The sequence below is a fragment of the Balaenoptera acutorostrata genome, chromosome 5 (assembly GCF_949987535.1).
Source record: "Balaenoptera acutorostrata chromosome 5, mBalAcu1.1, whole genome shotgun sequence".
NCBI classification, from domain to species: Eukaryota; Metazoa; Chordata; class Mammalia; order Artiodactyla; family Balaenopteridae; genus Balaenoptera; species Balaenoptera acutorostrata.
Genome location: NC_080068.1, coordinates 98,623,718 through 98,648,431, shown reverse-complemented (window position 1 = coordinate 98,648,431; position 24,714 = coordinate 98,623,718). Strand labels below are relative to the sequence as shown.

The following is a 24,714-nucleotide window of genomic DNA, read 5'->3' as shown; positions in this document are numbered from 1 at the left end:
ATATCCATTTAACTGGCCATATAAACTATAATATATCACAACACTCAGAATGCAAACCAAAGAATAAGGGCTCCATTAACAATCCCTCCTTGTCCGAGGGACTGAACTCTCACTCTTCTCCCAAAACACTAGGTCTCCTTCATATGACAAGGGACTTCTGATATAAAGCCCAAGTAAGGGTGCCACTGTTAGTCCATCTGTCAAAGATTAGTAACGGTTAATTTATTTATTTTTATTATGTTTTTTAAAATATTTTAAATTTTAAAGTAATTTTAGACTACAGAAAAGTTTCAAAAGCAGTACAAAGATTTCCTGTATATTCTTTTCCCAGTTTTTTCTTTCTTTTTTTTTTTTTAAATTTATTTATTTTATTTATTTATTTTTGGCTGAATTGGGTCTTCATTGCTGTGGGCTCTCTCTAGTTGTGGTGAGCGGGGCTACTCTTCATTGTGGTGCGCGGGCTTCTCATTGCAGTGGCTTCTCTTGTTCTGGAGCATGGGCTCTAGAGCGCAGGCTCAGTAGTTGCGGCGCACGGGCTTAGTTGCTCTGCGGCATGTGGGATCTTCCCGGACCAGGGCTTGAACCCGTGTCCCTTGCATTGGCAGGCGGATTCCCAACCACTGTGCCACCAGGGAAGCCCTCCCAGTTTTTTCTTAATGTTAACTTCCTATATAACCAATTATCAAAACCCAGAAATTAACATCAGTACAATACTATTAACTAAACTGTAGATTTTATTTGGAATTCATCAGTTTTCCCACTAATGTCCTTTTTCTGTTCTAAAATCCAATCCAGGATCTCACATTGCATTTAATTGCCATGTTTCTCCTTAGTCTCCTCTAATCAATGAAAGTTCCTCAGTCTTTCCTTTCATGATATTAGACATTTTGAATGAGTACCAAACAGTCATTTGGGAGAATGTTCCTCAGTGTATCTGATGCTTTCTCATGATTAGTTCAAAGTTATGCATTTTTGGTGAGAATACTACAGAAGTGATGTGCATTTCTCAGTGCACCATATCAGTGTACCAATAAGACTGGATATTTGTTACTACTGGTGATGCTACCCTGGATCACTTGGTTAGGTTGGTGTCTGCTGGGTTTCTCGACTGCAGAACTACTCTTTCTCTCTTTGTAATTAATATATTGGGGAAGATACTTTTAGAATATGCACATACTACGATTCTCATCAAACTTTTGCCCACTGATTTAAGCACTCATTGCTGGATGTAATAATTGTGACTGTGGTGTTCTAAGGGTGATTTTCATTTCCTGCATTCCTTCTACATTTTAAAATTGGAATTCTTCTGTAAGATAGAGCTGTCCCTTCTTCCTTATTTATTTATTTACATCAACATGAAAAAATGGATATTGATTTTATTCTATGGGTTATCTTATTTATTTTTTTGCTCAAATTGTTCCAGCTTTGGCCATCAGCAGTTCTTTCAGGTTGGCACCTGTGTCTTACCAATCTACCTTTTTTTGAGACTTTCTTACTTTCTGGCACCACAAAATGCTCCAAATTCATTTTATACTTTCCCAGCCCCAGCCATGGAAGCAACCACTTCTCCAAGGAGCCTTGGTTCCCCTTATTGGAGAAGTCTTATTTTATCAAGGATGTACATCAATGGAAACAGAATTCCTGCACTCCAGTGGATCACCTTACTTAATCCCTGACTACATGCACACGTGATTTTGGACAGCACCATTTTACAGCACTGGCTCCATGATGGTAATTTTTTTTTTCTTCTTTTTTTTGGTCTAACAAAATATTCAACAACAATGAAGGAATGTTCTCTATTAATAGTCCAAAACATTTCCAGGGTTAACAAGGATTAAGTCAAAGAAATGCATGTAACAGGAAGAATCACAGACTTGTCAATATTACCCATAGTTTTATCTCTATAACCTTCTAGACACATGTAAGGCCTGCAACTCTGGAACTCCAATAACTCCAACAAACGACAATGCCAGAGGTACATAAACATACCCTAATCTAGGTAGGCAGTGAACATGACTCCACCAAAGAGTAAGTGCTTCTTTTACAAACAAACCTCAACAACATCAACCAGTACTGCCAGAACAATAAGTGTGCTTTTTAGAAAAACAAAAATGGATAAAGACTCCCACGAAAAAAATTGCCATCATTTAACATGAGCTCACAGATGGTTTTGTAGAACTCTAGAGTATTTTAAGTTGAAAAATGAAGTATGTGCAAAGTAAATCAGGAGCCACTAGGCCATACCATACCCAAAAGGCTTTGGAGTTCAAATAATACCAGAATATTAGAGCATATGATCAGACTCACTAGAATATTTGGCTAGTATCATGGTTCCAGTTGCTCATTAGAAACACTGGTAGCCTAACTTAGTGTATTTAAGACAGAAGCAACCCTAAGGGCAGGTCACTTTAACATGTTGCTGGCTTAAATAAAAAAATAAATTTTCTTAAATACATATAAAAGTATTTTAACATTTCTAGTTACTATAATGTATACTCTTCATTACCCATATCTAAAGAAGCAAAAGGGGCTTCCCTGGTGGCGCAGTGGCTAAGAATCTGCCTGCCAATGCAGGGGACACGGGTTCGAGCCCTGGTCTGGGAAGATCCCACATGCCGCGGAGCAACTAAGCCCGTGAGCCACAACTACTGAGCCTGCGCGTCTGGAGCCTGCGCGTCTGGAGTCTGCCTGTCTGGAGCCTGTGCTCCGCAACGGGAGAGGCTGCGACAGTGAGAGGCCCGCGCACCGCGATGAAGAGTGGCCCCCGCTCGCCGCAACTGGAGAAAGCCCTCGCACAGAAACGAAGACCCAATACAGCCAAAAATAAATATAAATAAATAAATTTAAAAAAAATAAATAAATAAAAAATAAAGAAGCAAAAAGTAATCTAAAATAATAAATAGTTCCCAAATAATCTATATTTTGCTGTAGAAAATGTGACCTTTCATTATACAAATATATTCATACAAGATTTTCACTCTGTTATTAGTTAATATTTTAAAATTAGCTTTGATTCTCTGATTAATCAGAACATGAAGGGAATATGAAAAATGGCTAGCAGGATTAGCCGACTTTTCAAACTATCCATGCTGAAATTTTACTTCAAAGTGTCTCACATGATTATTGAAGGCTGACTGGTGTATATGCCTGTACAATAATTTTTTTCAAATATTCCTTTACCTTTGTTTCACTTCCTTAATGCTACATAGACTAACAATATATCAACACACTTTAGCAAAAATTTTCCATTTTATCAACTAAGAAACCAAAGCACAAAAGTGACTTTTTATTTGTATAAAATAAACACAAAGAATGTTATAATTTGTATTCTGTTTACCTGACAATTCTACTCCCCCAAAGTACCCGAAGAGTACTATTGATATATTTACTGCTGACAGTTCTGAAGTATTACTACTCACTTTTGAGACTGTATGATGCCTTACACCCTGATGTTAGTTATTAATTCATGGGCTCCTAAGGACAATCTTCTTAATGATTACAAGATTTAATTTGAGAACTAAACCCTATGTGATCTTCCTTTTTTGATTTAGTGTGATTCCAAGTAACTGATGATAATGATAATAAATAACAGTAGCAGCAGTTTTAGATTACTGAGTCCTTACATTATCTCTTCTTCCCACCCCTCCCCAACTTTATTGAGGTATAACTGGTACCCAAGAAAAACTGCACATAAATAATGTATACAATTTGGTCAGTTTGGATGCATTATCTCTTCTAATCATCACAATAATCCTCTTAAAAATGCCACAATTATTCCCATTATATAGAAATGGAAACTAGTCTTAAGGAGGTTAAAAAGTTTGCCTAAGGTCATGCAAGGCTGAGTAAGTAGTAGAACCAGGACTAGAACCCAGGTCTAATCCAAAATCTGACCTCTTAACTACTATGCCATACTATGATTAGAGCAGGTCATTTACATGCTGGTGCCTAGATTTCTCGTACACTCAAAAGCAAAAAAAAAAATTAGTGTAATCCACCATAAGGCTACTCTTCACTGGATGCCTCGTACACATATGGCACTAAGCTGCATGTTTCATTTACATTATATTAATCTTCACAATAATATCACTAAGTTAAGTATCTTGCCCAATATCACAGCTTTTTAATTAAAAAACAAACAAAACAGTAAGCAACCCATCTAGGTTTGACTCCATAGCCCATATTCTTTTTTCCACCAGAAGCTACTACTGAACACACAGCATACCTATCAAACTAAAATCTAAACTAGTATCTTTTGTTTTAATAACACTATGTTTTGGTGGGTGAGAGTAGACAACAGAGTATAAGCATCCACAATTATTATGCCTCTTGCGCATATGAGAAAACTAAGTCACATAAAAGGGTAAGTAGTTTATCAGAACTATATAACTAATGTATGGTAGGGCAAGATTTGAATCCATATATGTTTCATGGTAAAACTTATGCTTTGCCCTTTCTACTGAAGATAGAAACATTTTAGAAGACTTCACTCAAAACACTTTAAGGGGGAAAACACACACACATACAAATATTTATCCATATGGAGAAATGTTGGGGGTGATCGCTGCTTGGTAATAATAAATCAATGAGTTCTAATCAATAGAACAGTCTGAGTAGGCTGTGAATATAATGGACAACTAGCCAACAGCAAATAGTAAACTGTAACTGACAGTTCATAATTACATGTAAATTTAAAATGGTGAGATGGTAATTTATAAAACTAATTTATCACATTTCACAAGTACAGTATCTGATCAAATCCTCTGCTAGAATCCTAGACTCCTTATATCTTAGTAAGAGAAATTCAGAAAGAATTAATCAGCCACTGAGGTTCCAAAGTGCCAGAGAGAATAAGTAATTATTCAAAAGAGAATTATAACTATATCATATTAAATGAGATAGAGAGGAGAGTTCATGTGTTAGAGCATATTTAACAAAGTGTTATTTCTACAAAAATTGCACTAAAAAAAGATCTTTATGTGAGATTAAGAAACTGAAAATATCAGACTCAAAATTATGGCAAGACAGAACTTCAACCTTTTATTAAAAAGTTGAGGTGGTAGATTGATTCAGTGGCTGGCTTATAACTCAGGTGTCTTTTACACTATATCATTCACAAAACCACAGTATATGAAGAAAATTGTCTGGAAAAAAAACCAAAACAGCTGACTAGTAACATACCCCTCCCTCTCCCTTATTATTTCAGTTCAGGACACATGAACTATTTCAGTCTTTAGCTAATGTTCTTGGCCATTAAGTTTTCTTTCTTTCCTCAAAAGGTCCTGATCTTGAGATTCTAACACCACCCAATTCAGTATATTGGGCTGTCTTAAATTTGCAGGCAGACTACAATCAGGTTTAAAGTCTTACAGCTAAAATACCAAGAGGAAACATATTTTTAAGAATTCTGGATTAGAGTTTTTAGACGTATTATTTACAATGACAATGAAAACTTTCTATATGTATGCTTTAAATGTATGCTTTAAATTTACATGGTACCCCAAAATTTGTTCAGCAGCCGAGCCATGTTATTCTACCACACATGCATGTAGGCAGTGTTCTCACTTTAACCCTAAAATGCATAATTATACATAAATTGAGCAGCAAATATATATTACATGTATATTACATGTTGAAGAGTATCTTCTATGATTTTGATTTATGTCTTTGACCAAAACTCTATTCAAAAAACTAAGAAATGTTTATAAGGAATTGGAAAGATAAAAATTATTAAGATAGTCTTTGCCTCCAAGGAGTTCAAAATCTACTAAAATCAATACTCTTGGAGGGATATGATGGAATAATACTTAAAATTGACAAAGAAGGTAGAAATCATTTCACAGAATCAAAATTATCCTTAAAAATCTCTTAAACAGCCCACCAGTACAGTGTATACTTATGGTCTGCAGTCTCATACATTATTATGTATTATGAAACACACATTTTTTAACATGAGAATCATGCTCTATTTGCAGAGATGCTTTAAAGTACAGGAAGTGTGTAGAAACTGAAAGCTATTAAAAAAACAGTAAATTTGCTTATCTCCCATCTCATGGCCCCTATGGGGGGACCAAGGGATGCCACAGGTATTCTGACAAAGTAGAACAGTGGACAGATACCCACATGACACAGATTTTTATTTTTCACACTTGGCATGAAATATCTGCTGTGGGATGCTGATGCATCTGACACTTCTAGAAGTAGGACTTATGAAAGTGTTTTGATAAAAAGATACTCTCAGTCAATCAGGCTTGGGAAAAAGTATCACAATAAACAATGAATGGAGTATGAACAAACCTAGCATATTCCTCTGTTAACTTCAAGGAGTTAAAAGAAATGTTGACTATAAAGCAAAAAGTCTTACATCTTGCTAAGGAGGCTGGGTTTAATGAAGTGGACCATGGAAATGTTAACTGTTAACATCACATAGTGAAGAGTTTATGATTAGAAAATCTTTCAACTTGATGCTCATCATTTGTCAGGCAAAGATAAAGGAGTCACAAATACTTGACACCAAATCTTTAAAAAAAATCTTAGATCATGCAGATAAAATGTCTGTTCACACAAGTGAGTCTGATCATGATATGAGAAGACTCCACACATTAAAGGGTGACCAGGAGCTGAAAAACTACAAGTGAAGGGAACTTAAATAGTTCATCCACTTTTAAAAGAAGTTTTTAAAAAAATCCCACTGCCTTTTCTGTGGCTTCAGCTGATGCTTCAGATAAGCTAGTTCCATGGATTCAGACATGGATGAACCTTAGGCATTTAATTCACCTGTTCACTACTTCACCAGCTCACTACTCATCACCAAACAGCAACAGGAACTAAGCCTCCATCTCTTTTATTACCATCAAACTTCATGCAGGCAACTCTTTAATCCATTAATTAAACATTTTAAAAATGCTTTTTTGATAATTTTATTAATTATTATTAATAATCATTAACTATCTTACATTATTTAATCAGTTGTTTACATTGTAGTACATGTTGCTTGGTCAAGTTATTTAACTGTTACTTCTTTGTATGTAAGTAAAGGAACAGAGTTAAGTAATCTCCAAATCCCCTATCTGCTTTTAAATGCTGTAATTTTAGCTTGGTCTTAAAAGGAAAATAATCTGTAAAACTGAGGAATGGGAGTGGCGATCACTTCCTACATGCCTGATCTATAATTTTTCAAAACTGATATTAGCTTTAACTCCTGAAATGTATTTCCCCCAGGTTTTCTGTAGTTTGAGTTTGATACCCTATTGTTTTTCTCTTTTTAGCGTTTGCTCAAATGTTATTTGACTACCCTTTATAAGTCTGCAATTCCCACCTCTATCCTGGCATTCCCTAAGCTCCTTCCCCTGCTTTGCCTCCATAGCACCTACATATATATTTATATCCAGCATGTGTGTAAGGTGTGTGTGTGTGCGCGCGTGCACGCATTCACATTCAACCACAAACAGAATTTACTTGCTTACTGTCTGCTTCCCCTCACTAGCACATAGAAGACAGGGATGTTTTCTGCCTTTTTTCCACTAGTATGGTACCTGGCATATAGAAGGAAACTTAGTGGAACTTTGTTGAATGAATTAACTTCTCTAACCATGGACAAGAAATATGTTTTATAAAGGCCAACATGCTAGTCTTGCTCTGGGGAAAGTCATACTCAGGGAAAGAAAGAAGTAAATTAGCAGGATTTTATGAAAGAACACATAGGTGATGACACAGGTGGTGAATTCATGAGTTACTCAAGAAAATCAGAAAAATATTCTAAAAAGATTTTTAAATGATAAATTAATACGAAACAGTTAAATACCACGTAGTAACTGTCTATTACTTCCACAAAAAAGTGCTTTTTCCAATTCAGTACTCATTATTTTGAACAGCATATATAGATTGCTACGTTTATTCACATACAGGCTAATTTCACTATCTGCCGTATTAGAGACAGAGCACAGGGAAGAAATACTACCCAGGGACAGACGGTAATTCAAAAAATAGGGCCCCAAATAGAATTATATCTCTTCTGAGAATTAGGTCTTCCCTCTCACCTAATAGACTACACTTTCTCAACTGAATTAGAATATGCAAAGAAATAATTTAGGCAAACTTCTAAAGAATTATATAAAGATAAATGAAAGAACCACTGCTTCCCCAAAATTTAAATTATGTCCTCAAAAGGTTATCAGAGTTGTGTAAAACCATTGAAAGAATAATTCAATGACTAAACATTTCTGAAAGGAATTTAGAATCACTTATATTTTCATTATTTGGGCTGATTCCTAGAACATCTTAGAATATTGGAACTTTCTTATCACATGCAAGGACTCATTAAAGACTTTGCTAAAAGATCTAGCATACTACAGCTATAAGTAACATTTGTAAAAAACTGGATAGACAATCATGATTTCAAAGCATTACTGTTGATCTTTAAAATATTCCTCTTCTACATGCACTCAATTAAGTTACTGAGTTTTAACTGTACCGGGTATAATTCTAGGTGCTGAGGATATAGCAAAATAGACAAAATCCCTGTCTTATTGTTCTTATATTCTAGAAGTGGCAGATAACAAACAGATATTAAAAGAGGAGTCAGGGAAACAAACAAACAGACAAATGAAAAGGAGAATGATGGGAAAGAGACTGACTGAAAGAATTATCATAAATAGGGTGGCTGGGGCAATGAGTGGTCAGGCCAGGGTAATGTGTGGTAATATGAAAGAGTGCAATGCTCAGATGCAAACAAGGATTCCAGACAGAGGTAACAGCAACAGCAAGTAGGAAGACCCTGAGATGGGAATAAGGTTAGCACATCTGAGGAAAAGCAAAAAGCCAGAGTCTGCAAAAGAATAAACAATAAGAGATGTGGCTAAAGAGGAGGCAGAAGTAGGCCACATAGATTGAATTTTTGATAGATTTTACTCTCAGTGACATGCAAAGCCATTGCAAGCTTTTGGGCAGAGGAATAATGTCCTGGTTTAGGCTTCAGACATATCATTTTGCCTTCTGTGTAGAAAAAATGAATTGGTAGGGAAGAGAAAAGTAGAAGAAGAGGCACCAGTTAGGAGGCTCTTTAAGTAGTATATGCCAGAGATGAAGTGCCTTGGATTAGGATGGCAGCTATGGAAATGGTTTGAAGGTAGAACCAATGGGAGTTGATGATAGGTTGAATGTGGGTATAGAGGATACTGAGGAATCGAGAAAAGCTCCTAGCTTGGGGGCTGACCAACTGGGGGCAAGGGTGATACTTTTTACTAAGATAGGAAAGGCTGGGGCAGGGGAAGGTTTGGGGAGAGTAAAATCAAGTGTTCTGTTTTAGATAGGTCATTCTGAGATGCCTATTGAATATTCTACTGAAGAATACCAAGTGGACAGATATAAGAGAGTAAAGCTAGAGAAAAGATTAGGATTAGATATAATCCTATAATATTCAGGTGTCATCAACACATACATTGTAATTAAACCCACTGGATGAGTGATGCCATCAAGTAAGAGAAGGCATATTGAGAAGAAAAGACAACTGAGGACTAACTCCTAGGCTCTTCAATATTTAAAGGTAAAAAAGACAAAAAGCAGCAAGGAGCATGTGAAAGAAGTAATCTGCAAGACGGGGGAAAAATTAAAAGAATATAATTTCCTAGAAACCAAGATTAAGGAAGTGATCATCCCTATCAAATGATGCTGAAAAGCTGAATAAGGTGAGAACTGATAACTTTCCTCTGAATAGTACAAGATGGAATTACCAATGAAACTGATAAAACAATTTCAGTGGAGTAGTAGAAACGAAAGTCTAATTGGGATGGGTTGAAAAGAAAAGGGGAGTTGAGAAGTGAAGATGGTAAAAGTACAGAAAATAAATATCTACTATGTGTCAGATGCTTGAGATATCTCAGCAGGCAAAAATACAAAAATCTAATTCTTCATAGTGCTTATATTCTAGCAAAAGGAATAAGACAATGAACAATAAAAATAAAAGAAATAAGTAAATTATATGTTAGATGGTGATTGTGTTACAAAAAGGAAGCATAATTTTTAACTGTGAACTTTTGAGGAGAAGGATATAAAATAACCACCTGTAACAGAGGAAAGGGACTAGGTGAGACTTAGAAAGTCAGCATAATAGGGTGTTTTACTTTAGTCAAGTTCAGCTGTTCCAGGGTAAGTGTGTAAGATATTGAGAATAGGGTTAAAACACAGATAAGGTTCTGACAAGCAAATATGACAAAGGAAAAGAGAAGCAAGGGAGTTAAAATTTTACAGAAAGATGGTTACAGCGATTGAGCACAGTATCTGAGCTGAGTAAGGAGAGACGTGAAGTCGTAAGACAATAACAGTGAGAAGTGGTATGGTCAATAGACTGGGGGTTGCAAGGAGGTTAAAAAAAATACTGGGATGACTACTGAAATAAAATGGTAGTAGAAATAGGGATGGCTGAAATTATATTTGTGAGGTGGCAATGGTCTAGGGATGATCATGGGAAAGGTGGTTGGAGTGGAATGGAGGAAAAGATCATTGGAAATGAAGAGGTCAAGTAACTGAGAGGCCAGAATGTAGAACGTAACAGCTACACAGAACTTGAAGTCACCAAGAACTAAGATGGGAGGAAGAAAGTGAAAAGGCTGGTAGAGGTGTGCAATATGATAATATGGATGGAATATTTAGATATTCCAAACAAGCTCAGGGTTTGGAGTGAGGATGGCAAATAAATGATTGGAAAGCAGCTATAAAGATCTCAGAAGTTGCTTGTTAATTTTATCACCCCCATATTACATAAAGCAAGGAATTAAAAACATCCAGCAAGGGAAAGGTCTACAAAAGCATCTTTTATGAATATATAGGTTTCACTTAAAGCAATAAAGTAAAGGGAACATTAAGAGAAAAGACTGAGGATATAGGGGATTGCTGATGAAAGACCACAAGTTCCAGAAGACACAGTGGAAAAAATTTGGGTGCTTGTAAAGGTGTAAATGACTGGGTCAAATTAAAGATTAAAAAAGACAAAAGGAGATAAGAATCCATGTGACGATGAATGAATGACCTGATAGTTGGCCTTTAATTCCTGCTATGGATGGTGTTGCAGGCAGAAAGGTGATTTTAACAGAAATGCTTAAAATCTTAAATACAGTTATAATTTTAACTGTGTGTTAAAAAAAAATTTTTTTTAAAGTGTGTTCTTAGAATTTTATTCGTATCCTCTACATAGCAAAATAAGAAAAATCTTTTCAAGAACACCTCTGGATTGTGGCTCATAATGGTATGTGGATTATTTTATGACACTAACATACAGTTCCCTGAGAGTTCTAAAAAGGCAGCCCACATATAAAGAGAAAGTCAATGTATGACCACATGTTATCACAAAGGCACATTTGTATAAGAAACGCTTAGGGCCTGAATGAATCAGGTCAAATTTACATAGTCATTCAAGGATACCTGCATTTAGAGAAAAGCAATCTAAAAGATTAACACTCCTGTTTCTAAGAAATCAAATGTTTTAGTATCAGTCATAATCCAATTAATTAATAAGCAGTATTAATATTTATTTCATGCAATATTATAGAGCTTAAAAATTAAAAGTTTAAAAGGAAAAGGATCTGTGTTCAAAAAAGGCATGAAAAGCTTTATATAAAACCTAGCTATCAATTAATTTAAGGGGGAAAGGTTGGTTAATAGCCGCTTTCAACCATATATCAAGAAGGTCTTCGAAAAGAAAAGGCCAGATAGTAGTTACATGAATGCTCAATGTGTGTGTGTGGGGGTAAAAGATAAAGTAGGAAAAACATTATATTCTGATGAAGGAAGCCTTTATTTTGTTATATACACTTAGCAGTATGATTCATTCAGCTACAATGTGCATACTATCTGTCCAATTTAGTCAAGTAGCCTTCTTTAACTGAAAAATAAAAGATGAGATATCTTCCTGAATCGTAAGCCAGTGATTTACACTGCTTCAGGTGATCAGAGAATGCGAAGCCAAAGTCAAAATAGTTTAGTTCATATCCTATGGGGACAGCTTCAGAAAAGGCATTTTATATCTATATGCCTATGTTTACCCACATTTCAAAACAAATAAACTGACTGATATTCAGGCTATACACAGTAATAAACTTAAGTACAAAGTAGGAAAAGATAAACAATATATACACGCTAAATAATTTTCTTCTTCAAATAAAACAAATAAGTACTAATACCACTGAATATGCAGAGAAACTGGAAGATATATGGACAGTTTATCTTAGTACTCATTCATTCATTCAAAAATATTTATTGAAGATCTAAGATGTGACAAGTACTATTCCAGATACTGAAGATTCTGCAATTAACAAAACAGAAGTCCCTACTATCATGGAGGTTTCATTCTACTCTAGCACTCTAGACAATTGTCTAGGTTAACCTCTAGAAGGAACTCAATTTTGAAAACATTTCTAAAGTAAAGAATATACAAAATTAGTTAAAAGTTCACCTCTGCACTAAAATATCCACTCCCCTGACTGTACTTACTCAACCCTACAAGAGTATTTTTGACTGGCTTCTAATTATAAGGGATAGTCCAAACTGTATTTAGATTAAGTAATAAGTTTTCTCCAATTATTAAATACTATAAGGGAACTAATCACTAAAGCTGTTCATGTTCATATAAAGCAAAGATGGACTGCTCTGTATGTCTCATAGGTCCTCTCTAGCCTGCCTAATTCAATTAAAATAATCCTAATTCTAGGCTGCTAAGTAGTAGACAACAGGAACGATTTTCTACTTAATACTTAGAATTTAAGTGTTCCTCACATAGAACATCTTTGACCTTTTTAAATTTCTTCCAAGGATTCACACGTTCACAACACAAAACTTCTCTGAGCTTCATTATCTCTGTCTGTTAAAATAACAAGAGTACCTATCTCTTAACAGTGTTTTGGGATTAAATGAGGTAAGTCACAAAACGGGCTTAGTGTTCAATCATAATTGATGACATCAACCATCTTAATTATCCTAAGTGTGAGTTCTCAATAATAGCAGCTTACATCATCAACTCCCATAAAACTATAGTTAAGAAAGATAATAAACAAGCTACAATAAGGATATTAAAAGATTTCTCTTTGTTTTGGCAAGATGATCACATGCTTATGTTCCTCAAACTAAGCAACAGATTTAAAGTACCAGTAATACTAATGTTACTAATATGCAGCATTCCTAAAAATGACCGACTTTGAGAAATTTTCAGGAATCAAGTAAAAACTTCACTAACAAGATGCTTTATTAGCATTTTATTTGCTTCCGAAGACTTGGAAGTATTTCCTATCTTTAAAAACACATTTTTTGCCTTTTATTTCAAAGTAAAGTTAAAAGAACTTACTAAATAAATAAACAAATACACAAACAAAGGAGTTAAGACCATTTAAAGGATACTGTTATTATCTTCTAGACTCATCCTTGTCAGACCATATTGGAAATCTCGAAAATGATTTCATTCAAAGAAATTAAAAACAAACAACAGAAACAAACCCAAGTAAACAAGTAGGAAAGTCCTTATGTTTAATTAAATCTGGAAAGTGATGATGGACTACAAATAAAGAAATTAACAAAGACAAAAATACTGAAGACCTGAAGTAAAGCAAAAATACTACTAATAAGAATCTTTCATTTAAAAACTCTGTGATCCTTCAAAGATCTTGAAGAAAACCAAAAAAATCCCCAAATGGAGAGGTCACTAAATATCCATGAACACTCACCCAACCATTGGTAGGAGACCTCTTGGAGACCCAGATGCTTGAATCAGCTGAAATAGTACCAAGTTTTTACTGATTACTCTTAACAGGGCAATGGAGCACAGGCTAACTCCATACTATCAAATATTAAAAGGCATTATTATTGATTAATTTCTACCTACTACCATTACAAATTATTCAAAGGAGGAGGCGACTGAGTAAGTTCTAAGGTGAGTGAAACTTACTGCATGCATGTGTGTAAATGCATACATTTTCTCCAGCTCTCTTCGTGATGTAAGTCTGATAACATAATTCTTATAAATGTAAATATACAGGCAGAATAAAATTTTCTAAGTTAATATAAAATTCTTAAAGAAATCATGTAAATAATTTTTATATTGGTTCTAAAGAAAATTTTTAAAAAACAATTTGTTTTTTAAAGATACTGCCAATTTCTCAATACTAAGTACTTTGGTAACACACAGGAAAAGATTTTCAGTCCCCTGCACTTAAAAAAATATATAGTTCTTAACTTTAGGCCTTTTAATATACTAATGGTTCTTCTCATCACAGGATTTTCATATTTCAATACATAAAAGAACTCGTAACAGTAAGACTAAACAAAAGCCTCCTCTCTCAAAGGTGAGGACTATATTCAACATTATAGATTAAAACCTGTAAGTTATCTATTTAACAGAAAATATCTGATGTTACCTAATTCAAAAGAGGAGTAAAAGCACTATCAATACTTAGATGAAAATACAGTAATGGCTTCCTCAATCTCAGGAAGCTGGGAGGTACAGTGATCCTCCCACCACCACCCTTCATTCCCCCTACACCATGACTTACTCCAAAGGTCTATGTGATAAAAATTAAGACACTCTACTACTGCGCAAATGGCCAAGAACAAAAAATGGAAGGGTCTATATTTCTGTATTTTTCTCAAGTAACTGAAGATATAAAAATAACTTCTGCCTGATACATGTGTATCAAGCAAGAAAACAAGTGAAAACAGCCCTCATTTGGATTAAATGTTTAGATAGACAGGAAGCAAAGAACAACACTGACACTGTAATGTCAAGTAAGCACATTCAAGCTATCAAAGAAACACTGAAATCTCAAGCCAGCAAATATACTACCAACCTGGCTGATAAATGATTTAACTGTTACATTTCTAAAAACAGCTTTGCAATATATTATATCTATCACTTATTGAACACGAAAGAACTTTTGAAGTCAGAAACAAAATAAGGAAGACCAGAAGCATATAAAATTTTCTTCTGCCTATAGTAGATTAAGAAAATAAAGTCAGGGAGAGATTTGAGAATAGAATGGTGAAAAGGAAAGCCTAATAGAAGACTAGCTCTACAGTGATTGCAAATCCTAATGTCCCTAAAAATATGAAGAAAAACTAAGGACAAAGAAGGAAATAATCAAGAATGGAGTAGAGATTGACATATTAAAAACTTGTGTGAGAGAAAAATTCAAACATTTTAGATGTCTATTGCAAATATTAAATGACAAAGTATATCAATATTACCTTTCTTTCGAAAGAGTGCATTTAGGTAATTTTCTGCTTGGCATTCAATCTTTTCAGTGTTGGACTGGCCCTGAGATGATAGTTCCTCTGTTGGTGTTGACTGTGAAGAATCAAGAGATGGTATACAATCCTAAAATTAGAAGAAAACAACATAAAAAAATCACTTTTTATTTAAACATGGGACTCCATTTAAAATGGCAAAAAAATTATCTAAATGTTTATTTTTTTATCTTTTAAATATATCAAATTATATACAGAACATAAAATTTGAGAAAGGAGTCAGGAAAAAAGAAATTTATCTTTGATAGAGGGCCAAACTAGCCTTATTCCTTAGCAAAACTATTGTCAAAAAGGGGGTGGGGGGCAGATAAAATATATTGTTAAATAAATTCACTATATAGCATGCCAGTAATGAGAGTTTTAAGAACAAAGCAGATATGTTTATCCACTAATCTGACCAAAATGGGTGCAAGTTCTCAAATTCCCATTTCTTCTCAGCCCTTCCCACAACAGTACATAAAGAATTAGGACTTCCCACCATGCAGGAAGACGCTGCTTCTCTAGTTTATGCCCTGTTTACAGTAGAAACTAATAATTAATCATTTCACAGGAGATAATTATGATATCCAAAAGACTTCATGAGAAAGTAAAAGGCTAAAAAGTAGTACTACATTATCCTCCAACCACTGATTCCTAAGAAATCAGACTACAGGGTGGTCTCAGACCAAACTAGGCTCACCCGTGTCGACCTAAATACAAAACAGATCGACCTAAATACAAAACAGACCTGAACTGAACTTTATGAGTCAGAGAGCTTTAACAAAGAAATGTGAAATAAGCAAAAAAGATAAGAATGTTGGGATTTTTACCTGCAAGTTAAGCTAAATGTTAGACTTCTAACATAAGACTTTAAAATATTCTTCTCATTACCAAAATCAAGTATTTAAATTTCACTGTAAGTCACAAATTTTCAGAACAAATTAAGTTTAAAAAACTGTGTTACAATAGTGCAATTAGTTTAGAAATAATTTCATAGCACTAAAACTTACACTGACTGCTTCTCTCTGTAGGTTACAAAATGAACATTTTTCATCCATAGACCAGTCAGTCAGCTCTTCTGGTTCACAGTCTTCAAAAGAGGGAAAAATATTGTTAAATACACTAACTTTATTAAAACAAATAAAATTACCACTCGCCATAGCAATGGCTCATATAAAAAAGCTAGCTACTAATAGTAAGGGGAAAAGGCCCCCCCAAAATTAAACTGGTGACATCTAGAAAGAAATACGGAGAGTAATTTTGCACTATTATCAGACAAAGTAGCAAGAACAATGAGCTGGTTATAAATTAGTTTTCCAACAATAGAATTTTAAGTATCATCTAGCCTTCTGAAAGATTCAATTTATCATCATCTATTAATTTTTATTTTCAGTATGAAAGAAATCAGAACAAACAGGGAGATATGGGGATAAAGGAATAAATTTTGTACATCATGAAAGACAACATAAAACAGAGAAATGGAATAAAGCACCAGAAAAGCCTACAGATTTGAGAATATGGAATGCTATCCAATAAAAAAGTAGAAATTCACTGCTAAGAAGTCAGATCAGATTTTCATTACATGCTAAAGGCTTTGTTGCAAGAGTTAGAGCAAAAAGCAAGTAAACAAGTTATATTATTCAATACCAAACATGGATTTTTTTCACAAGAATGTTCCTTATAATCCAACTGTTGTAATATATTAGCGAGTTTGTGGAAAACATTTGCTAATGAAGGAATTTTATGAAGATATAACAACATTGCCATCCTAACTGTACTTGGTATAGACAGTGATTTTTCAAACTTACTCCTTGCAATAGAAACTCCCTCCAATTTCTTTTCCCAAATAAATTCATACACAGAACCTCAAATAATACATAAACCATTATCATCTGAGGCAGCTACATTGGAACTAATTTGAAAAGCACTGGTATACCACAGTAATTTCTCTTATACTTTTGAAATACATAATGAAATTGAATACATGTTTTCTGCTAAACTACACAGGAAATAAACTCATCCTTCTGGAATGATAATGAATAAATACTACTTAGGTTTAGCCCCTGGGATACTCTTGCATTAATCTAGATATATAGGTCAGAATAGAAGATAATATAATTTGCTGGAATATAAAGAGTATAGTGATAGCGTCCTTTGATTTTGGCAGTGCTCCAGAAATATTCCTTTTATTTATTTAAGCTTGGAAAGAGGAGGGAATGGGAACATAAGATCCAGTATGGAGTAATGGAAAGATGATTGGATTTGAAGTCTCCAAAAATCTGGAATGGAACTTATTATTTGTAGCCTTGCCAAGCCACAAAGGTTTTGTTTTACTTTCCACATCTGTAAAATAAGGATCCCATCACCTAACTTATTTGTGATCAAATTTTAAAAATATGAAAATACTTTATAAACTACAAAACATCATGCAAAGGTGAATTATTAACGAGGTAGAGTCGCTAGTCATTATTTTTTAAATCCTGTACTATCACACATATATTTAATAAGGTTAGTTTGCAGAAGATAAATTTTAATTGAATATCTGCTTAAGAAAACTGATCACTTTTTGTAAACAACCTGACAAATGAAAAGGTTTACATAATCTATACAGTTAAAAACCCAGAATTGTAGTTATGCAGGTTCATAATTTTCTCCAACCTTTCACCCAGTCAGTACAACAGAAGCATAGATTCACACTCTTGAATATAGGACTGTGCAGTGTCTCTTACAGAGAGCGAGGCACAGCTTTCTGACCAATGAATGAATATAGAAGAAGTGACAGTATACCATTCTAAGCAGAGGCTTTTAAAGGCATGGCAAATTTCCCCAATTCTCTTGAATTTCCACCATCCAACATCAGAAGAACTTGGCCCGTAAAGCCATTAATCCTTCAGTCTGGAACATGGAGTCATGAGAAGATGTTATCCCCATCCACAGCCTAGACTCCAGTGAATAAGGTCACCCATAAACATGAAACAGATTTTGGAGCTGTTTGTTATGTAGCATTACTGTAGCAAAAACTTGACTCATATGCCAAGCATAACATAATTTTGATAGATCAAGGAAATCTTACTGCTTTTAAAAATTATGGCCTCATGAATAGGGACTATGAAAGGAATCCAGCACTGGGATTTTTGAAAAATAGCTGGTAGGTCTGGAAAAGGTATTTCTGAAAAATCATTGAAAGGTTTCATAAAGTTTCAGTGATAAATATATTGACTCAAGGGACAACAATAAAATTGGGCATGCTGAGATTATACTCATTTACTTTAGTTATTTTAGGTGAAGTTCTTCAAGGAAATTCAATTAAAATAAATGCCTACATAGTTAAACAAATGGCATTGAATAATCAATGATTACATAAATGCCATTAAATGTTACTGGGTTCAAAAATCTATGAATTTACTTAAAAATATTTAGTAATTACTCTTTATATAGCAATTTTTAATTTTCAGTCCAAATAAATGATGATGGTATACATTTTTTATATATAGGAAAAGCGATTTTGAAAAATCACCTGGAGGCCAGACTTCTCCCTCTGTCCAGGTTGTCCTTTCAGGTCATAAAAATTAAATAAGCACTACAACAAAACACATTCATTTTATCTCTCAAACAAAATTTGACAATGATTCAGATATTCATCTCTAAAATAAGTTGTCTCTCATTTTGAAACTTTAATACATGAAGGTATAAGCTCAAAAAGGGTCAAAATATGTACCTTATACAACTAGCCTTATTAATAAAAGGCAATGTCATATATGAAACTGATAGTAAATGAATGATAAAAATCAACCTTTCCACCATATATAAATATTTTTGTGGTCAAAGTCTGGCTCCAATCATTCACCTAATTTATCTGGGAAAGATAACAGTCTTTGAAATTAGAGAGCCTTGTAGTGAACCATGGTCTTTCCACATACTATTGATAGATGTGGCCTTGGGCAAGTCACTTTCTCTGAGCTTCAATTTCCTCACTGTAAAACGAGGATAATAATAATTGCATCTTAAGGCTGTAGTAAAAATTAAATAAGAACATACACAAAACACAGAAGTCCAGTAGATGTTACTTTCATTTTCTTTTAACTAACCACACTTCTTTTGAATGTTTTTATTCTCTTCAGTACCCTCAAGCCATAGAAAACAAATTTGGAGTTCCTAAAGATAAAGTTCAATGAAAAGTGAAAAAAGAGAATACTGAAACTAGATTTTTCATTAAGGTCATAAAAAACTGATTATAACTTTGTTAATTTTGTTAAAAGATACTGAACAGTAGGCAATATAATTAAAAAATAATTTTTCATTATGAAACTACATATTAACTATATTGAAAGTACAAAGGAGAAAAGAAAAAGTATTCATAATCCCATCATCCAGAGATAACGATTAATAGTTTGCAATATATCCTTCCAGTTTATATTCTATACCTTTTAAAAAATTAGGATCAGCTGATTTTTTAAAGATCAATAAAATGATAAACCTCTAGCCTGGCTAACCAAGGGAAAAAAGAGAAAATATCAGAAATGAAAGATGGGCCATCACTACTGATCCTATGAACATTAAAAGAGTAACAAAAGAATATTATGGACAACATTAGTTTCCCACAGATTTGGATAAAATGGACAAATTTCTTGAAAGACACAATCTACCAAATCTCACACACAAAAAAATACGTAACCTCAATAGGCATTTATCAAAGAAATTAAATCAATAATTAATAGCCTTCCAAAACAGAAAGCACCAGCCCAAATGGTTTCTCTATAATCTGTTCCAGAAAACAGAAGCAGAGGAAATATTTCCTAACTCATTCTTGACTCCAAAACCTGTCTGAACAGACACCTCACCCAAGACGATATGCAGATAGTAAAGAGGCATATGAAAAGGTGCTCAATATTACATGCCATCAGAGAAATGCAAATTATGACAAGATACCACTACACACCTATTAAAATGGTTAAAGTCCAAAACACGGACAACATGAAATGCTGGTGAGGATGTAGAGCAAAAGGAACCTAAATTCATTGCTGGTGGGAACACAAAATAGTACAGCCACTCTTGAAGATAGTCTGCTTCTTACAAAGCTAAACAGTCTTTCCTTTCCAAAGGATCCAGCAATGGTGCTCCTAGGTATTTAACCAAATGAGTTGAAAATGTATGTTCACACAAAAACTTGCACACACATGTTTATAGCAGGTTTATGCATAATTGCCAAACCTAGGAAGTGATCAGGTCTTTCAAATAGGTGAACAAACTGTAGTCCAACCATATAAGGCAGTTTTATTGTTTTATTGCACTTTGCTTTACTGCACTTTGCAGATACTGCATTTTTTACAAATTGAAGGTTTGTGGCAACACTGTGCTGAGCAAGTCTATCAATGCCATTTTTCCAACAGCGCTTATTCACTTTGTGTCTCTGTGTCACACATTTTGGTAATTCTCACAACATTTCAAACTTTTTCATTATTATATTTGCTATGGTGATCTGTGATCAGTGATCTTTGACATTACTATTATAACTGCTTTGGGGTCCAAGAACTGTGCCAATATAAGTTGTCAAACTTAATCAATCAATATTCTATGTGTGTTCTATTTTTTATTGAAGTAGAGTTGATTTACAATGTTGTGTCAATTTCTGCTGTACAGCAAAGTGATTCAGTTATACGTATCTATATTCTTTTTAAGATTCTTTTCCATTATGGTTTATCACAAGATATTGAATATAGTTCCCTGGGCTATACAATAGGACCTTGTTGTTTATCCATTCTATATATAGTGGTTTGCGTCTGCTAACCCCAAACTCCCAATCCATCCCTCCCCTGCCCACTCCCTCTTGACAACCACAAGTCTGTTCCCTATGTCTGTGAGTCTGTTTCTATTTCATAGATAAGTTCATTTGTGTCATATTTTAGATTCCACATATAAGTGATATCATATGGTATTTGTCTTTCTCTTTCTGACTTCACTTAGTATGATAATCTCTAAGTCCATCCATGTTGCTGCAAATAGTATTATTTCATTCTTTTTTATGGTTGAGTAATATTCCATTGTGTATATATACCACATCTTCTTTATCCATTCATCTGTCAATGGACATTTAGGTTGCTTCCATGTCTTGGCTATTGTGAATAGTGCTGGTATGAACATAGGGACGCATGTGCCTTTTTGAATTATAGTTTTGTCTGGATGTATGCCGAGGAGTAGGACTGCAGAATCATATGGCAACTCTATTATTAGTTTTTAGAGGAACCTCCATACTGTTTTCCAAAGTGGCTGCACCAACTTACATTCCCAGCAACAGTATAGGAAGGTTCCCTTTTCTCCACACCCTCTCCAGCCATTTGTTAATTGTAGACTTTTTAATAATGGTCATTCTGACCGGTCTGAGGTGGTACATAATTATAGTTTTGATTTTTATTTCTCTAATAATTAGTGATGCTGAGCATCTTATCATGTGCCTGTTGGCCATCTGTATGTCTTCTTTGGAGAAATATCTATTTAGGTGTTCTACCCAGTTTTCAACTGGGTTTTTTGTTTTTTTTGTTGTTGAGTTATATAAGATGTTTGTGTATTATGGAAATTAAGCCCTTTTCGGTCACATCATTTGCGAATATTTTCTCCCACTCTGTAAGTCGTCTTTTCGTTTTGCTTATGGTTCCCTTTGCTGTACAAAAGCGTTTAAGTTTGATTAGGTCCCATTTGCTTATTTTTGCTTTTATTCCTATTGCCTTGGGAGACTGACTTAAGAAAACATTGGTAGGATTTAAGTCAGAATGTTTTGCCTATGTTCTCTTCTAGGAATTTTATGGTGCCATTTCTTATATTTAAGTATTTAAGCCATTTTGAGTTATTTTTGTGTATGGTGTGAGGACGTGTTCTAACTTCATTAATTTGCATGCAGCTGTCCAACATTCCCAGTACCACTTGCTGAAGAGACAGTCTTTTTTCCATCGTATGTTCTTCGTGTGTGTGTTCTGACTGCTCCACCAACTGGCCTGTCCCCAACATCTCTCCCTCTTGCTGGGCCTCCCTATTCCCTGAAACACAACAATATTGAAATTAGGCCAATTAATAACCCTACAATGGCCTCGAAGAGTTCAAGTGAAAGGAGTAGCAGCAAGTCTCTCACTTTAAATCAAAAGCTAGAAATGATTAAGCTTAGTGAGGAAAGCATATCAAAAGCTGAGACAGGCTGAAAGCTAGGCCACCTGTGCCAAACAGTCAAGCTGTGAATGCAAAAGAAAAGTTCTTATAGGAAATTAAAAGTGAACACATGAATGATAAGAAAGTTTTAGTGGTCTGGATAGCCAGCCACAACATTCCCTTAAGCCACAGCCTAATCCAGAGCAAGGCCCTAATTCTCTTCAATTCAATGAAAGCTGAGAGAGATGAAGAGGCTGCAGGAGAAAAGTTTGGAGCTAGCAGATATTGGTTCATGATGTTTAAGGAGGGAAGCCATCTCCATAACAGAAAAGTGCAAGGTAAAGCAACAGTGCTGATGTAGAAGCTGCAGCAAGTTATCCAGAAGATCTACCTAAGATAATCAATGAAGATGGCCACACTAAACAACAGATTTAAAATTTAGACAAATCAGCCTCATATTGGAAGAAGATGCCATCTGAGATTTTCATAGCTAAAGAGGAGAAGTCAATGCCTGGCTTCAGAGCTTCAAAGGACAGACTGACTCTCTTGTTAGGGGCTAATGCAGCTGATAACTTGAAGTTGAAGCCAATGCTCATTTACCATTCCAAAAGTCCTCATTTACCACATTACCTGTGCTCTATAAATGGGACAACAAAGCCTGGATGACAGCACATCTGTTGACAACATGGTTTACTGAATATTTTAAGCTCACTGTTGAGACCTACTGCTCAGAAAAAAAAAAAAATTCCTTTCAAAATGTGAATGTGACTGCTCGTTGATAATGCACCTGATCACCTAAGAGCTCTGATGGAGATGTACAACAAGATTCATGTTGTTTTCACGCCTGCCAACACAACATCCACTCTGCAGCCCACTGACCAGGAATCATTAAGAAAAACATTTCATAAGGTTATAGTTGCCATACATAGTGATTCCTCTGATGGATCTGGGCAAAGTAAACTGAAAACCTTCTGGAAAGGATTCACCATTCTAGATGCCATGAAGAACATCCATGATTCATGGGAAGAGGTCAAAATACCAACATTAACAGGAGTTTTGAAGCAGCTGATTCCAACCCTCATGGATGACTTTGAAGGGCTCCGGACTTCAGTGGAGGAGGTAACTGTAGATGTGATGGAAATAGCAAGAGAACTGGAATTAGAAGTGGAGCCTGAAAATGTGACTGAATCATTACAAACTCATGATAAAACTTCAAAGGATGAGGAGTTGCTTCTTATGGATGAGCAAAGAAAGTGGTTTCCTGAGATAGAATCTACTCCTGGTAAGATGCTGGGAAGATTGTTGAAATGACAACAAAGGATTTAGAATATCACATAAAATTAGTTGATAAAGCAATGGCAGGTTTTGAGAGGACTGACTCCAATTGTAAAAGAAGTTCTACTGTGGGTAATATGCTATCAAATAGCACTGAAAGCTACAAATTGTTTGTGAAAGCAAGAGTCAATCAGTGTGGCAGACTTCATTGTTGTCTTACTTTAAGAAATCACCACAGCCATCCTAACCTTCAGCAACCAACACCCTGATGAGTCAGCAGCCATAAACATCAATGCAAGACCCTCCACCAGCAAAACAGTTACAACTTGCCAAAGGCTCAAGTGATGGTTAGCATTTTTTAGCAATAAAGTCTTTTTTAACTAAGGTACATACATTGTTTTTTAGCATAATGCTATTATTGCACACTTAATAGACTATGGTATAGTGTAAACATAACTGTAGAAACCAAAAAATTTATATGCACTGGGAAACCAAAAATTCATGTGACTCACTCTATTGCGTTATTCTCTTTATTGCAGTGGTCTGGAACTGAACCCGCAATACCTCTGAGGTATGCCTATACACTTGGATAAGTCTCTGTGTACACACTGAGGAAAGCTAATATAACTTATACAACTAACTATAAAATAGTATTAGATTCTCTGGTTTTAATATAAATAATCATCAATTCATATTAGAAAGCTACTCATTCTTTAGTTAATACTAGGGTATGGGTTCCTAGTAGGAAGAGATCCTACCTATTCATTTTTCTTTCCTCATTGCTCATCACAGTTCCTAACACAAAATAAGCATTCAAAATATGTCATCCAATAAATCTTATTAAAAAGTAGCTTTGTTTGCTCCATCATCATAGTGTTAACAGTTGGGGGAAAAAAAAGGATATTAAGCCAAAAATACTAAATGTTGGTCAGTGGTATAAGTCAGGGATTAGCAAACCTTTACTATAATAGAAACAGCCAGAGAGCAAATATTTTAGGTTTTGGAGGATATATGGTCTCTGTCAAAACCATTCAACTC

At 34.6% G+C, this 24,714-nt stretch overlaps 1 protein-coding gene across 5 annotated transcripts in view; it reads right to left on the bottom strand.

Annotated features, from left to right (window-relative positions):
* LCORL (ligand dependent nuclear receptor corepressor like) overlaps nt 1–24,714 on the bottom strand; it is a 182,555-nt gene that overhangs the window by 103,565 nt on the left and 54,276 nt on the right. For all 5 annotated transcript variants that reach the window (XM_057547448.1, XM_057547445.1, XM_057547446.1 and 2 more), the window contains exons 3-4: nt 16,275–16,354; nt 15,226–15,355 (exon numbers count right to left, since the gene is read on the bottom strand). In XM_057547448.1, coding sequence (XP_057403431.1) covers nt 15,226–15,355; nt 16,275–16,354 — 210 coding nt within the window. The remainder of the gene's footprint in view (nt 1–15,225; nt 15,356–16,274; nt 16,355–24,714) is intronic.